Raw genomic sequence first — 16,135 nt, forward strand, 5'->3', positions numbered from 1 at the left:
AGGGAGTCTCAGAGCGGCTTACAAGCTCCTTTCCCTCCCCCTCCCAACAACAGACACCCTTTGAGTGAGCTCTGACAGAAATTGCTCTTTTTCAAGGACAGCTCTGAGAGAACTAGGGCTTGCCCAAGGTCATCCAGCAGCTGCAAGCGGAGGAGGCGTGGGGAATCGAACCCGGCTCTCCCAGGTTGTCGCCCGCGCACTTAACCCCTGCACCAAACTGGCTCTCGCGCAAAAGGGCTCCGGCCCCGAAGGAGACCTCCTGCTCGGCGGGACTGAGGCCTCGTCCCGAATCTGCAGCAGCCGCCCGCCCGGAAGGATACAGATGCCGACGACGACGGCGCCGATGGCGAGGCCCGTGAGGGCGTTGCGGACCTTCAGCCCCCGGGTGAGCACGACCTGGACGGGCCTCGAAGCAGGTCGAAAGGGAGCCCCGGGAGCCCGCGCCGCCTCCCCCGCCTGCCGGGCGCTGGGCCCGGCCTCCCCCGAGGAGCCGCCGCCGCTACCTCCCTGCGACATCTTGCCTGGCTGGAACTCTCGCGAGAGTCCGGGCGAGGGCGCGGCGGCCGAGACCTGGCGCGACGCGGCCCTGGCGGACGCTCCTCCCGCCATCTTGGGCGAGGGCAAGCGGCCTTGTGGCGCGAGCGAGGCCCGACTCGAGGTAGTTGGTCGCCTCAGGAGAGACGGCGCCGGCCGGGCTGAGGACGACGGAGGAGGAGGAGGAGAGCCCCTGTGTGTGCCCTTCGCATTTTGTACCACTGAGCGGGGTTCCCAACTCCAGCTTGGGGAACTCCCGGAGATTCAGGGGTGGTGCCTGGAGAGCGCAGGAGGCCCCTTAGCCAGGCTCTTGGGGGGCAAATGGGTGTCCAAGCTGTCGACCGTTTTGGACGACAGTTCCCAGCTGCTGCAGGTTCACCACTTCTGCCAGCCTCGGCAGCAATTCTGATCACAAGCCGGGCAGGTGGGGCTGAGGACTTCGACAGTCAAGAAACGGAACAACTCAAAGGAGACCCGTTTCTTGACACAGAGGTAGACGGGGACCTAGAGGTCACTTACTCCAACCCCGTTGCTCAGTGCAGGAATTAGTCAACTACAGCAGCCCACTCTGCTTAAAGGAGCGGACGACTTAAAAAAAGTCTCAAAATGATTGTAAACGGGAGAAATTCTTGTGGGGCTGTGTCTTTAAGAAAGGGGACAAAGCCCCACCGTAGCCACAGGCCTAAAGTGCAGAGTTTGTGGAAGGAGCTCTGTGCCTTCTGACCTCAAATCTCCAGGAATTTCCCAAGCTGGAGTTGGCAACCCCTGATGCCCTCCAGAGGTTCCCAAACTTATTTGGCCTACCACCCCCTTTTCAGAAAAAAAAATTACTCAACACCCCCCTGGACATCTACCTTCCAGAAGTGGACAAAAAGATGCAGTTTGTGGATCTGCACCTGGGTTGGTCCAGCCCACCTGGATCATTCCAGCACCCCTAAGGGGGCGGTATTGCCCACTTTATTTATACCCCACCCTCCCTGCAAAGCAGGGGCAGCTTCCAACAACTTTGGGAACCAGTGCTAGGCAATCCTTTGGAGTTGATGAGGTCAGGTGTTGCTGGGATGGAAGGTCTGCTGGGGCGCAGGCCTCCCCCCCACTATCTGCAGAAGTGTGCATGCCCACAAAAGCCAGAATTAAACAGTGCTGGTCTTAAAGGTGCCACTCTGGACTCCAGCCTTGCTCCCTGGGAAGCAGTTCTTCTACGTTTTGCATACCCCTCACATACAACAGCAATGACAGCGGATGGTGGGCTTGAGGAAGGATGCAAGTAAACATGGGGGGGAGGAGGAGGAAGCTGCAACTACCAGGCAAACTAAGCCAAACCAGGAAAGGTTGCAAAGCAAAAGTATAAACAAAAACCAAGTCCATTCTACAAAATCAGTATAATCCAAACAAATGGGAATACCGTTTAATAAATAAACATAACAATAATTTGCAGAACATTCCTATTGTAAAGAATTATTGTAAGCTGCCTTGAACTATGAAGATAGACGGGGTATACATATTTAAAAAATAAAGAAATAAAGGACCAAGCGCATTTTAATGTATTGCCTTTGTCAGTGGGCTTTTTACAAAATTTTATAAATGCTACTATCCCACTACACATAGAATTAAAATATCAGAAATTCAAATAAAATCTCAATGTTATTTACCCAAAGAACATGCCTTTTAGGGTCCTTTATGAGAAAAACCAATTTATTTATTTATTTTAGAAAATTCATACCCACCCTTCCTGCTCTCATAAGGTCCACAAAGGCAGCTAAAAATGAAAACATACATCATAAAACCCACGAGGTTCTTACAAATTTGCAGGCATGTCCTTTTACTAGTAATCTTGTTGAGTTAATTTTAAACGGAAACTCCAGACTGGGTTTTATCAGGATATATTACCCACTGATATATTACCCACAGTCAATGCTCCCTCTAAACTGTGGAGTCTTGTGAGCAAAAATTCTACATTGTGAACTAATGGCATTAAAGTTGTGAGCGAGCGATTTGGCTACTGCATAAATTAGTTTGCTCTGGAGGCATCCCTTCTTGAGTGAAGACAAAAATGTGTGAGCCAGAGGCTAGAAAACTGTGAGCTAGCTCACAGTAACTCAGCTTAGAGGGAACACTGCCCACAGTGTAATCATTTCAGCTGTGCTCCTGCAGAGTGCAGGGGGTTGGACTAGGTGACCTGGAAGGTCCCTTCCAACTCTAACACTATGATTCTATGATTAGTCTGGGGTCATGGGAAAAGAATGACAGGCTGGTCATGGCTGAATAACCTCTTTTTTAAAAAAAATATCTTTAAATTTATATCCCGCCCTCCCTGAAGGCTCAGGGCGGCTCACAAGGGGCACGAATGCCCAAGTTAAAACATTAAAACAGTACAGAATAATATAAAATACAATAACTACAGTTCACTAAAATTTACTCTTGACATTTATTTTGTAAAGGGAACTCCTGATGAAGATTAATTAGTAATTAATTATCGTATGGCAGTGTGTGTTGCATAGCCAGGAGGCCCGAGGATGGTCTGGCAGCCGAAGTTCTGACTCTTTTAGGTGAACTAGACTCGTTGATGACTGAGCCAGAGAGAGCTCTGAGAGCTGTGACTGAGCCAGGGTCACCTAGCTGACGTCATGTGGAGGAGGAGTGGGGAGTCAAACCCTGTTCTCTCCATTAGCGTCCTACTGCTCTTGGGGGGGGGGGCATTTTGGATTTGTGTGTCTGCCCATGCCTGGACGTTATGGCGACTCCTACTGGGGCACAGAGGACATTCAGAGAAGTGGTCTCCTGCCCCTGGTATTCTCTGGAGGTCTCATACTGGCCAGGGTCGGCCCTGCTTAGCTTCCAAGATCGGACCAGATCGGGCTTGCCTGGGCTATCCAGGTCAGGGCAGAGTCCTGCTGCTCTTAACCACGACACCAAACGGGCTCCCTTCTGATGCAGATAATATGTTGAAACGGATTTGGTCTTTTACAGTTGGCAGTAGGAAAATTCTGTGGATTATAAGTATGGTTATCTTTTAAAGGATATTTAATTTGTTTCAGTTGTATAGTATTGTCATTTCGGGGGGAGAACGCGGCATCGTGCTGTCGTTTCTTGCCATTCGAGGTGCCGGAAGCACTCTTGAGATGGGTTTGCCAGCACAGGTGGTGGCCAGGTACCAACACTCAGAGCCTGTCTTTGGGGCGGTGGCCCCAGAGCTCCTTCAAGATGTTCTGCTGCAAATGGCCAAGGAGAATGAACAGGATTTACGAGAGCTGTGTGACGAGACGGGCTGCTTCAAGGAGACACAGATAGTGGGTGAGAGCAGATCTTGGCAACGTCTTCAGCTGGAAGAGCCTTTGGTTATTATGAGTCCCGGGATTCTCCATTTCTCTCTCTCTTTTTTGTTACTAGATTTTGTGTTTCTTTTGTCTGAAAAATGGGGCCTGCCTGAATTTGCAAGATACCAAGCGATTGAAATATTTGAAAGGTAATTTGTTTTCTGCCTTCCTTGGGTGGTGATGGACTATCCAGGCTATCTGAAAGATAACCTTGAACCTCTAATTTAGCCTTCTGTGTCATCCCTGAGCTGACAGATCTTAATTTAAGCTAAGTCATCAGCCTTAAAACCAGGGGTCATTTCCTGCAGGAGCGCACAGGAGAGGAGCTCCGGCAGTAAGGAACCCAGGGGGTGTGGCACATGCAGCAAGCCCCGCCCCCTGCTCCTAGCAGCCCTCAGTCGGGCCACAAGGAGCAAGAAGCAACCAGGGAAGTTGCAGAGGCCCCCCCCGCCTTCAGGTACAAGCTCTCCTTCCTCTGTGAGGACAGATCCGCACGTTCTCCCCCCCCAATAGCTAGCAATCCAAAACAGTCCAGTGGAGCCTGAGCAGTGGGTGTTGCCTTCTGACGCACTTGCGGTGATGTCAGGGGGAGTGGCATATGCAAACAAGTTATGCTAATGAGCTCCTGCACCTCTTTTTCTACGACATGACCCCTGCTTAAAACAAGACCCTTTGTACCATGAGGTTTTTTCCTCCCTTTTTGAAACGAATGAAACTGGCTACCTCCAGCAGTGTGAGCTTAGTAGCAGCTATCAGTTTAGAGACAGAAAACAAAAAATCTAGTGGCGCATTGAAGGCTGACAACATTTATTTGAATCAGGGCTTTTGTGGGTATTTTGCCGTGACAGACTAACACAGCCACCCCTTCCCAGTTATCAGTTGAGAGAGCAGAGAAAGTCTACAGTGACAGAGCCTGCTGCTGATAGCCCAGAGATGTAATACTGTGAGGGGAAAAACAAACCTGGTTTCCCCTACAGCTTCAACATTTTCAAGTGTTTCTAGGGAACTACCCTTCTCCAGTGTTCTGGCTATTCAATGCGTTGACCTTGTCAGAGGGCCTTGCAATTTTCTTCGAAGGCCCCCCTCCTGCTCCCTGTGAGCAAGCTACTCTGAAACGACCTGCTTTCTTTTCTCCAGGTGAGCTTTCTCTGTTTGTACCTTTCAGGTTCATGCTCACACTTACTCAGCAGTTCTCCTTTTCCACTGGAGCAGAGCAGGAAGAAAGCAACTGTGTCTTGGCGAGACAGCAGATTGTCGACACATGTGTGCTGCGCTTGGTCTCCTGCATCCAGCTAGCCAGCAAACTTTCCTTCCACTACAGCGTAAGGCAATTCAAAACTTACCCTGCCCTCCTATCTACCATAGAAGCTTTGTTCTCAGTACATGCTATGTCCTGATATATTCTGTGGTAAAAAAATAAGGAAACCAGAGTGATTGTCTGCAAGGCAACAGGTAGTCTGCAAATCAATTTTCAGAATGTATTTATTTATTTATATTTATATCCCGCCCTCCCTGAAGGCTCAGGGCGGCTCACAAGGGGCATAAATGCCGAGGTTAAAACAGTACAAAACAGTATAAAATACAATAAATACAATTCACTAAAATTTACTTTCACGGTGCTCAAAGGATATTTAACTATAGAATTCAAGATGGGGTTCCAAGATAATTTATGCTATACAGTGACAACAATATACGTCCCTACAGCGCTGTCATCTGCCAGGAATGTCTCACGCCCCCGGTATTGTCCGCTCCAGAGATGGTCAATTTGCGGGATTAAGAAGGAAGGGGGCGCAGATGGAATAATGATGGCGGATGATGGTGGATGATGGTGGCGGCGGCTCCTACTCGAAAGCCTGGTGGAAGAGCTCCATTTTACAGGCCCTGCGGAACTGAACCAGGTCCCGCAGGGCCCGGATCTCTTCTGGGAGCTCATTCCACCAGGTAGGAGCCGCCACCGAAAACGCCCTGGCCCTGGTAACCGCAAACATGATGTTCCTGGGGCCTCGAATATCCAGGACAATGTTCCCTCTAAGCTATCGAGTCTTGTGAGCAAAAATTCTACTTTGTGAGCGACTGGCATTAAAGTTGTGAGCAGGTAATTTGGCTACTGCATAAATTAGTTTGCTCTGGAGCCCATCCCTCCTGCACTCAGACAAAAAGGTGTGAGCCGGGGGCTAAAAAACTGTGAGCTAGCTCACACTACTTCAGCTTAGAGGGAACACTGATCCAGGAAATTTTGATTCCCCGACCATAGTGCCCTTGGGGGAACATGCGGGGAGAGGCGGTCCCTTAGGTAGGCCGGACCCTGACCATATAGGGCTTTAAAGGTTAAAACCAGCACGTTGAAGCAAATCCGGTACGCCATTGGCAGCCAGTGCCGCGCTTTCAGCACAGGCCGGATGTGATCCCGTCTTGTGAGACCCATCAACAGCCTGCCTGCAACATTCTGCACTAGCTGCAGCTTCTGAATTTGCGACAAAGGTGACCGTTGCATGGATCACTGTAGCCAGGTCATCTCTGTCGAGGAAAGGAACCAACCGCCGCGCCAGCCGAAGATGGTAAAAGGCCGACTTGGCAGTGGCTGCCACCTGGGCCTCCATCGTTAAGGCGGAGCCCAGCAGCACACCCAAACTCCTAACCTCCGACGCTGGCACCAAAGGCGCCCCGTCGGGGAGGGAGCCCCAACCCCGAACTGATCCGACTCAGGCCCAGGACCTCCATCTTTGCCGGGTTGGGTTGGGTTGGGCTGTCATCAATATGCGGATGATACCCAGCTCTAACTGTTGATGGATGGCCAGCTGGACTCTGCCCCAGACATTTTGGATACCATGGCTGGATGGTTGCAGCGGAGCCAGCTGAATCTGATGAAGTCGGAGGTCCTGTACCTGAGTCGTGGGGGACTGGGCTCAGGAATCAGGTTCCTGGTCTTTGGCGAGGCACTACTGGTGCCAGCAGCTAGGGTCAGGAGTCTCGGGGTGATGCTGGATTCCTCGCTCCCTATGGAGGCCCGCCCAGGCCCCTTTGGCTGCCAGATCGGCCTGCTATTGTCTTTGGCTAACCCGGCAACTGGTTCCCTATCTCACCTCCCAGGACTTCGCTACAGCGATCCACTCAATGTTCATTTCCACTTCGGATGACTGCAACTTGCTCTGTGCAGGGCTACCCTTGAGCCTCATTCGGAAATTGCGGCTAGTGCAGAAAGCAGTGGCACACCTGCTGACAGCAACGCCTCCACAGGCGCATATTCAGCCAGTGTTGCACAGACTGCACTGGCTGCCAATCAAATACTGGATCGGATTCAAGGTTACGGCCTTGACCTTTGAAGCCCAATGCAGCACAGGACCCTCATACCTGCGGGACCACCTCTCCCCATATGAGCCCTGGAGAGCTTTACGCTCTTCTGACCAGAACTCCTGGTGCTCCCCAGCCCGAGGGATGTCCACTTAGCCTCAGCCAGGTCAAGGGCTTTTTCAGCCCTGGCCCCAACCTGGTGGAACGTGCTCCCACTCGAGATCAGGCCTCTGTGGGACTTACTACAGTTCTGCAGGGCCTGTAAGATGGAGCTGTTCCACCAGGCTTTCGGTGGAGGACGTCCAGCCATTCTGGCCTCTCTGTTCGTGGCCCTTTCCCAGTGCACTGCTGCTCTGTATACTATTTGGGCACTGGAGTTTCCTGGGGTACCTATTTCTGCCTGACATAAGGCATGGGTTTTTGTTGCTGTCTGTTGTGCCATCGATTGTTTTATGGGTTTTGTTGTTACAGGTTTTATATTGTAAGCCACCCTGAGCCCACCTGTGGGATACGGCAGGGTATAAATAAAATAAATAAATAAATGGCCTTTTCTCACCACACTGGAGAGCCAGTGTAGCATAGTGGACTCTAATCTGTAGAACTGGGTTGGATTCTCCACTATTTATTTTATTTTATTTATTTATTTTTTGATTTATATCCCGTCCTCCCCGAAGGCTCAGGGCCCATGGCCCCAACCTGGTGGAACGTGCTCCCACTCGAGATCAGGCCTCTGTGGGACTTACTACAGTTCTGCAGGGCCTGTAAGATGGAGCTGTTCCACCAGGCTTGCGGTGGAGGACGTCCAGCCATTCTGGCCTCTCTGTTCGTGGCCCTTTCCCAGTGCACTGCTGCTCTGTATACTATTTGGGCACTGGAGTTTCCTGGGGTACCTATTTCTGCCTGACATAAGGCATGGGTGGTGGAATTATAGTGGCGGCGGCTCCTACTCGAAAGCCTAGCGGAAGAGCCCCGTCTTACAGGCCCTGCGGAACTGAGAAAGGTCCCGCAGGGCCCGGATCTCCTCCCGGAGCTCCTTCCACCAGGTAGGAGCCGCCACCGAAAATGCCCTGGCTCTAGTAACAGCAAATTTCACATCCCTGGGGCCTGGAATTTCCAGGAGACGTTGACTCCCCGACCGAAGTGCCCTCCTCCACATGAGGCCAGCTGGGTGACCCTGGGTCAGTCACAGTTCTCTCAGCCCTCCCTCTGCCTCACAGAGTGTCTGTTGTGGGGAGAGGAAGGCAAGGCAATTGTAAGCCACTTTGAGACTCCTTTGGGTAGAGGAAAGTGGGGTGTAGAAACCAACTCTTCTTTGTCCATCCTGAACCTCCTGCCCATCAGCTTCATGGGATGTCCTCAAGTTCTAGCATTTTGGGAACGGGAGATAAAAGTTATCTTTGTCAGCTCTCTCCACCCCGTGCTTTTTTATCAGTTTACCAGTACTTGTTTTTATAAGTTTTAGTTTTTGTTCCTATAGTATGATCTGCTACTGTGAGGTAACACTGGATTTTTAAATCTATACCAAGCAGCAACAGAAGCCCAGTTCGTGATGGAGGCGAACAAGCAAACCAAGTTGTCATCTGGAGGGTCATTTGCTCCTTTCTGTCTTCATGCAGATAGTCAACAACGCTGTGGTCCTGAAGTTCCTGCAGTCTATGGGCTTCTCCTATACTACCGAGGACTTGCTGGAATCAGAACTGGGTATTCTGAAGGCTCTGCATTTCCAGATCAATGTTCCGACCCCTTTAGCTTACATTGAGATGCTTTTGGAGGTTTTAGGTAAGGGCCAGGGACACGGTTCACTCCTGGGTGAGCTTTGGGGAAATGTTACCTTTTCCTGAGCAGCGTTGGCAGAGACCCTCAATCTTGCCCAGTCTGTCAGCTCTTTTAGAATTTTAAGAAAGGATAGTGGGCTCTGTGAAGGTCAGGGTTTTAAATGCTGGTTCTGTAGAGGCAGGGTGTTGCGCAGTTCAACCAGGGGGGTCTGTACCCCAACCTTGTACTGACAGACTGAACCCAAGTGGCCTTCTAAATGCAGTTCTTCCATATCAGACATCAGGGCAACAGGATTAAAAAATAACTTTTATTCATTGATAGGGTAAATAAGGAGGTTCAGTAACAAGGCTTAAAACGATTTACAGATAACACACAGCTTTTGCTGGGCTGAACAGAGGGTAATGTTTTAGTGTCAACTCCTGGGTGCACAGAACAGTTAACAGCCAAGCTTTTATCCTTGAGGTAAAGATTGGCCTTCCCTGAACCTCAGGATCCTCATGGTACGAATGTGAGCTCCCCAGAAACCCCAAATCATTAGCCATTTCCCCTCAAGCTTTAAGGCAGCCACAGTTTTTCCCTGATGTTCACTGTGCTGGCCTTACCATCTGTCAGAGGCACCACCCCCAAATGGCTGCAGCGGGGAGCAGTCACCAATTGTTGGGAAGCCTCAAGCCAAGCATCCAGGGCCAGCTCCAGCTTATTTTACCCCCTAGGCGAGGATCCCTTCTGCGCCCTCTTATGTTCTTATGTTCTTAAATCATTAGCCATTTTCCCTCAAGCTTTAAGGCAGCCACAGTTTTCCCCTCAGACATTCACTGTGCTGGCCTTACCATCTGTCAGAGGCACCACCCCAAAATGGCTGCAGCGGGGAGCAGTCACCAATTGTTGGGAAGCCTCAAGCCAAGCACCTTCCTACGATGGAAGCAGCTGCTTCCAAATGGGCGTGGCTTGCAGACACGAAGGGGATTCCCCCTGGGGTTCTTCGGTTTATTTCTGTACATCATTTATAGTCTGCCTTTCTCACTGAGACTCAAGGTGGATGACACAGGTTTGGATTGCAGAAATCTGGAACCAACCAGAAATCTGAAAGCAGAACTGAAGCAAAGCATAAGTCTTAACGTGACACATGAAACAGTGCAAAACTTACAGCAACAGGCAGCATAGACCACAGTCCCTAACCCTTTGCCTAAGTGTCTCTCTGAACCATTTTTGTTCCCTATAGCCCCATTACTTAGAAAAGCCCTCTTGAATAATCCAGGTTTGCATAATTGGACAAAGCCAGGACACTTGGTGCCTTCCCATGGACCATTTCATAACTCGGGAGCCACAATGTAAAAAGCAGGAGGACTGGCAGTCACTGATTCTGCCCATTTGCAGACTGGCCCTGTTGAAGGCCCTGCTCCAGTGAACAAAGCTGTCATGGCAAAGCATAGGAGGGCAGGTGGCCCTGGAGACATGAGGGACAGAGGCCATGAAGGGCTGTTACGCAAGAGCCAGTATCTTGAATTGAGCCTGGTAACTGATGGACCGCCAACGGAGTGACTGCAGGACAGTTTATGTGCACACTCTGCCTACCTCCCGATAATAACCAAGCTGCAGCATTCTGCACCAACTGGAGTCTTCACGTTCAGTTCAAGGGGAGACCTATGTAGAGTGCATTTGAATAGTCTAGTCTTGACAATACCGTGGTGTGGATCCAGGCATCCCAATCAGCTGTGTCAAGGTAGGGGGCTATCTTGTAGGCTACACTGTGTGCGAAGAAAGCAGGGGTTCTTTTTGCAGGTGTGTTAACTTGCTTCTCCAGCAGCAATGCTTCATTCAGTATAACCCCTATGCTCTTAACCAAGTCAGCAAGGTTGAGCTGAACCCCATCAAAAGGTGAGAGCATAGCGTCCTCCAAGAGTATTGTGTACTGGAATATTGTGTGCAGTTCCAGTGGCCTCCCTTCAAAAAGGATGTGGACAGAATGGTGCAGGTGCAGAGGAGAGCAATGAGGTTGAGAGGGGACATGACCGTTCTCTTGGAGTATTTGAAGGGCTCACTTAGAGGAGGGCAGGGAGCTGTTCCCGTTGGCAGCAGAGGAGAGGACTCACAATCATGGGTTTAAATTAAGGGCAGGAAGGTACCGGCTGGATCTCAGGGAAAACTTTTTGACTGTCAGAGTTGTGCCACGGTGGCGTCAGCAGCCTCGGGAGGTGGTGAGCTCCCCCTCACTGGCAGTCTTTAAGCAGCGGCTGGACAAACCCTTGTCAGGGATGCTCTAGGCTGATCCTGCACTGAGCAGGAGTTGGACTAGATGGCCTGTCTGGCCCCTTCCAGCTCTCTGAGTCTATGATTCTATCTGCACCTACCCAGCCAGCATTACTTCTGTCTTTCCAGGGTTTCGTTTCAGTTTGTTCACTCTTAGCCCATTAACCACAACAGCCAGGCAGCAATTCACTACCTCTACTTTATCACCAAGAGATCTGGATAAGGAACTGGGTATCAGCGATCATATCGAATACAGCCAACACTCAGACTACCAAATGATTTGTCCTAAGGGCTTTACATAGAGACTGAAAAGCATGTGGAATAGGCTTGTGCCCTGTGGAACCCCACAGGATAAATCCCAGATCGAAGAAAACTGGTCTCCAATTTGAGTCCAAACCTTTGAGTCCAATCTATGCCAAATGACTCAATCCAGTCCAACATACTTCTGTGTCGGCTTTGCTGCCATGGGGGTGGAGAGGTCACTTGTATTATAATTGCCAGTGCATTCCTTCTGTGCTTCTTTGCTGCTGTAACGCTTATCTATAAGTTCTGCAGGTGGTGATGTTGATGTCTGGGTTTCTCGGGAACCGGGGGAGAGAGTTTGGTTCCCAGCTTCAGTGCTAAATGGCCGGAGCTTTCTCCCGCGCGCGGGAGGGTGGCTAATTGGCCAGGGCAGTGTGTGTGTGTGTGCATATGAATACCCTATATCCTATTATGCCCCATGGGCAGCCGCCATTCTTAACAGTGCCTATGTTAATGCATCTATAGCTCTTCAATAAAGTATTACCTTTCCTGAGAAGCGTGTACTACGTTGTTGGCTGTGGGCTCTGACATTCCGCCTCATAGCACCTCCTGCACCAAGAAGAAGTTTCAAACCTTGGATTTGTAACTTGCCTAGGATGAGCTCAGTGTTTCTTCAGCAAGACAGCTTGTAGGAAGTGAGCTGAAGATGCTTTTCCTGTGGAAACCCCTGGGCACCGAACGGGGTGTGTGTGTGTGTGATTGCTTTACTGGATTGAGGTTGGGTGGGTTTTTTTGTACAAATCATCGAAAGGATAAGGCGAACACCGCAGTCAGTTGGCCTAGAACAGTGTAACTCTGGTTTGGATTGCATTTTAAGTGGTAGAAACGGGGAAACAAATTTTACAGTACTTTGCAGACGTTGGGTGGGAAGAACAGAACAAGAACTAGAAGTATCTCAGCTTGGGCTATGATTTGAAGGTCCTCTGGGCTCCAGGTAGAAATCTTGCTGCCACTTTTGAAGAAGCGTCTACTGCTTTCTGTTTTTCCATGTTGACAGGGTATAACGGCTGCTTACTTCCCATGGAACAGATGCATGCCATGTGCCGACATCTGCTGTCTTTAACATACCTCCTGCGCGTCAGCGTCTACAGTACCCTGCTGAAGGCTTCAATTGAAAACACATCACCAAATAAACTCCAGCTGTAAGTTTTTTAAAAAGCACTATTTATGCTAAAGACATAAAGAAATAACTTTGGGTTGGGGTGTGTGGAGAAGAGAGAAGAGACCAGACCTAAGAGTTATTGTTCACGGTAGCATTAAATGGAGAAAGCACTTTGCTAACCAAGAAAATCTGAGTCACTTTTCTGCACAGCACCCCGTAACAGAAGTCTCTTTGTAAGCACGACACTTGGGCTGGAGCCTGGTTCCAAGGCTATAGTCGGACACTGAAGCGTTGGCAGAAACTAAGTCTGCACAGGAGGACTCCACCTAGTGTCTTTTAGCCTGCATGTAGACAGCCCTCATGGAGAGAGTCTCCAGCACTGTGCTGGGCCTCTTTTGAGCTGCTTTATAGAATTATGCATTTCAAAAACCAAGCTGTACAGATCACAGAAAGAAAGCCATACATCACCTTACTAAAGGATCACGTTACTAGATCCATTACATTTCTAAGCTGTCCTTGTGGATTTCATAGAATCATAGAATGTTAAGAGTTGGAAGGGACCTTGCAGGTCATCTAGTCCAACCCCCTGCACTCTGCAGGAGCATAGCCGAAAGATGGTCGTCCAGCCTCCGCTTGAAAATGTCCAGCGAAGGAGCATCCACCACCTCCCCAGGCAGTCTGTTCCACTGCTCAACCACTCTTACAGTTAGAAAGTTGCTCCTGATAGTTAGCCGCTAACGATTCCCTTGTAATTTCCACCCATTAGATCTAGTCCTGCAATCTGGAGCAAGAGAGAATAGATCTGCTCCATCTTCTACATGACAGCCCTTCAAATACTTGAGGACTGCAATCATGTCCCCTCTAAGCCTTCTCTTTCCCAGGCTAAACATACCCAACTCTTTCAGCCTTTCCTCATAAGACTTGGATTCCAACCCTCTCACCATCCTGGTTGCCCTCTTCCGGACACGCTCGAGCTTGTCAACATCCTTCCTAAAATGTGGTGAGGCCTGACCATAGCAGAATAGAGCAGAACGACCACCTCCCGTGATTGGGACACAATGCTTCTGTGAATGCATCCTAAGACAAAAAGGACTTCTTCCACTTAATCAGTTTATAGCATAAAAACATGATGCGCTGGTCAAACAAGCCCATCACGTAAGCCAATTTGTTGTTACAAGGCCTGAAAAAAAACAGTTCTGCATTGTAATACACCATGGCTGGACAAATGCAACCCCCTGACTTTGGGAACTGGAGCCCTCCTGTGAGGAATGGGGCTGCACTGCTGCGGTGGGCACTTCTAGCCAATGACTCGCTTACTGTTCTCCCCCACCTGCCAGTGATTTACAGCCCGTAGGCCTTTTATGCCTTAGTTCCTAAAGTACTCCTTGCAGTAATTTAAGGGGGGGGGATTACCGGACAGTAGCAAGGATACCCTCTCTCCCCCCCAGGGATGCCTCCGATATCTCAAACTAGTCATTTGCTTCCTCTGCCTGGTGCTGTGGGGCAGATCCAGTGGTGGAGTGCCAGAGAGGCTTTTTCCAATTCATTCTGGCTAGACAGGATATATTAGTACTGCCACCAGGCCCCAAGGCATAATACAAGGGCAAAAAGCTGGGTTTCTTTGCTGTTGTGGAGATCTCTCAATTCCAGAAGGGTATGGGCAGTGGGCTGATTATTCCAATCCCCTAGAATATGCATTAATTCCTGTAGGCCGAAGCTGCAAAGACGGTATGCAAGAAAGGCAGTTTAGAAAACAGAGCTGAAATTGCCATGTAGTGACTTTTTAAAAACAAACAAACCTCCATTATTAAACCTCTGCTCTCTCGGTGCTTGGTAATATCTGCTATAAGCATGGTTCTGGCTTGCAAAGGAGGTCTGGAAAATCGATGTTCCGATAACAGATGTTAGCCCAGTAATCCAACTCTTTTGCCCAAGTTAACTCGATGCTGAAGTGTATTCACTTACATGTTATGATTTACAACGTACCCTTACCCTGGCTGGAAATTGAAAGCAGGCCTTTCACACCATTTCAAATGTACAGAGCCAAGTTTGCGGCAGTGAAAGAAGATCTGATGCTGTTGGCGGTGGGAATCATCGGAGCCAGCGCTTTTCTGTTCCACACCGAGGACTGGAACCAGGTAACTGGGGTCACAAAATAGACACCGGAACATCTCCCTGCCCTTAAGCACCCCCGTAGATTGTCTTACCCTTCCCCCCACCTCTTTTGAAAGGTTGCAGAGAACCTCAGCGACACCACCGGCATCAGCATGCGAAGCATTGTCGAGATAGTCGATGCAATCTTGAAGCACAGCATTGGCCATGCTGTGGACGATGGCTAAAAGGCCCCAACTGCCAGTGTTCTGCCATCTCTCACATGCTCATTTATTAAAGCATTTATATCACACACCTTTCCTCGTGGCTCTGGGCAGCTTACAATAATAATTAAAAACATGGGTTCCTCAAAGCCTGGGTATGTTCAGAACACACAAGAGGTAGGGGGGGCTAGATGCAGTGTTAATAGGAACCGGACAGATTTTTGCTTTGCTGCCTACTGTAAGCATCTGAAACGGGGCAAGGAAGAAAAATATTACCAAAGAAATGGACCTCTGCCCCACGCCTTACACCTGAGGCAGCCTCTGGCCTGCAGGCAGGGCCTTCAGTCCACTAACGCCGTCCGTGGTCTCAGCAGCAGTGGAGAATTACGAAGTGGAGCTGGTGTGTACTTACAGTACTTTGTTCTGAAGGACTTCCCAGGAGTGAAACCTCAGAAGGGATGCAGGAAACTTACAAGTCGTGGGGAAACATTTAACGCTTTAGTCTGTCTGCCCTGAACAAACATGCTGCAGTCCGCCAGGTTACAAACTGGGTTTTATTTATTTTTGTGTTTGCGCGTGTATTTCTGTGCAGTGACCAGACTGCCAGCACTAATTCGGCCACGGCTACATGCCAGGGCTTCTCAGAAAGGGCGAAGTCTCCTTTTCTGGCCCCAGCTGAGCCCAGCCTCCTTCCTGCTGCTGAGACGCAATGTCATGGCGGAGACCATTCAGGCATTTTGCTTCCTTCTGCTTGACAGTGAGGTTTTACAATGTCTTTACCGGTGTTTTTTGGTTGTATAGTCGTGGTGTAGTGTGGTTAATGGACACATTCTGCCTTTGGCAGCCGTGAAACAAACCGCAGATCTGCTCCAAGAGAGATTCCCTGCCTCTGCCCACAAGTCATTTATTGTAGAACTGTGAGGAGACCCAGGCCAGGCCCCACTTCAGGTTGGTGAGCATGAACTTGAGCGCCTTCGTCCACTGCTCCTCGGAGTTGAACTGCGTCTTAATGGAGTACGACCCCCCGCTCCCGCCTGTGTCTTCAATCTTGCCCTTCTCGACATCCATTCTGCAATAGAGAAACACAGACTGGGTCAGGCTTCTAAACTGAAAGGGCAAGCAGCTGATCTTGGAGCAGAGGTCCATCGGTGGCTATTAGCCACAAGGTATAGATAGGGGCTCTGGGGCAAGTGATGCTCTGTCTTCTTGGTGCTTGGGGGGGGGGTCAACAGTGGGAGGGCTTCTAA

General features: G+C 49.8%; 2 protein-coding genes across 2 annotated transcripts in view; one reads left to right on the forward strand and one right to left on the reverse strand.

Annotated features, from left to right (window-relative positions):
- The first annotated feature begins 322 nt into the window (after positions 1-322).
- CNTD1 (cyclin N-terminal domain containing 1) lies at positions 323-14,912 on the forward strand. The gene is made up of 8 exons (XM_015426772.1): positions 323-658; positions 3,573-3,828; positions 3,925-4,000; positions 5,017-5,173; positions 8,759-8,921; positions 12,469-12,613; positions 14,615-14,711; positions 14,805-14,912. The coding sequence occupies exons 1-8, from the start codon at positions 323-325 to the stop codon at positions 14,910-14,912; spliced, it is 1,338 nt and encodes a 445-aa protein (XP_015282258.1).
- Positions 14,913-15,284: 372 nt separating this feature from the next.
- Positions 15,285-16,135, reverse strand: part of BECN1 (beclin 1, autophagy related) — a 21,625-nt gene continuing 20,774 nt past the window's right edge. The window contains exon 12 of the mRNA XM_015426773.1: positions 15,285-15,957. Within this exon, the coding sequence (XP_015282259.1) occupies positions 15,789-15,957 (169 nt within the window). The 3' untranslated portion in view covers positions 15,285-15,788. The remainder of the gene's footprint in view (positions 15,958-16,135) is intronic.

The sequence above is a fragment of the Gekko japonicus genome, unplaced genomic scaffold (genome assembly GCF_001447785.1).
Source record: "Gekko japonicus isolate JY-2015 unplaced genomic scaffold, Gekko_japonicus_V1.1 scaffold4620, whole genome shotgun sequence".
Taxonomy (NCBI): domain Eukaryota; kingdom Metazoa; phylum Chordata; class Lepidosauria; order Squamata; family Gekkonidae; genus Gekko; species Gekko japonicus.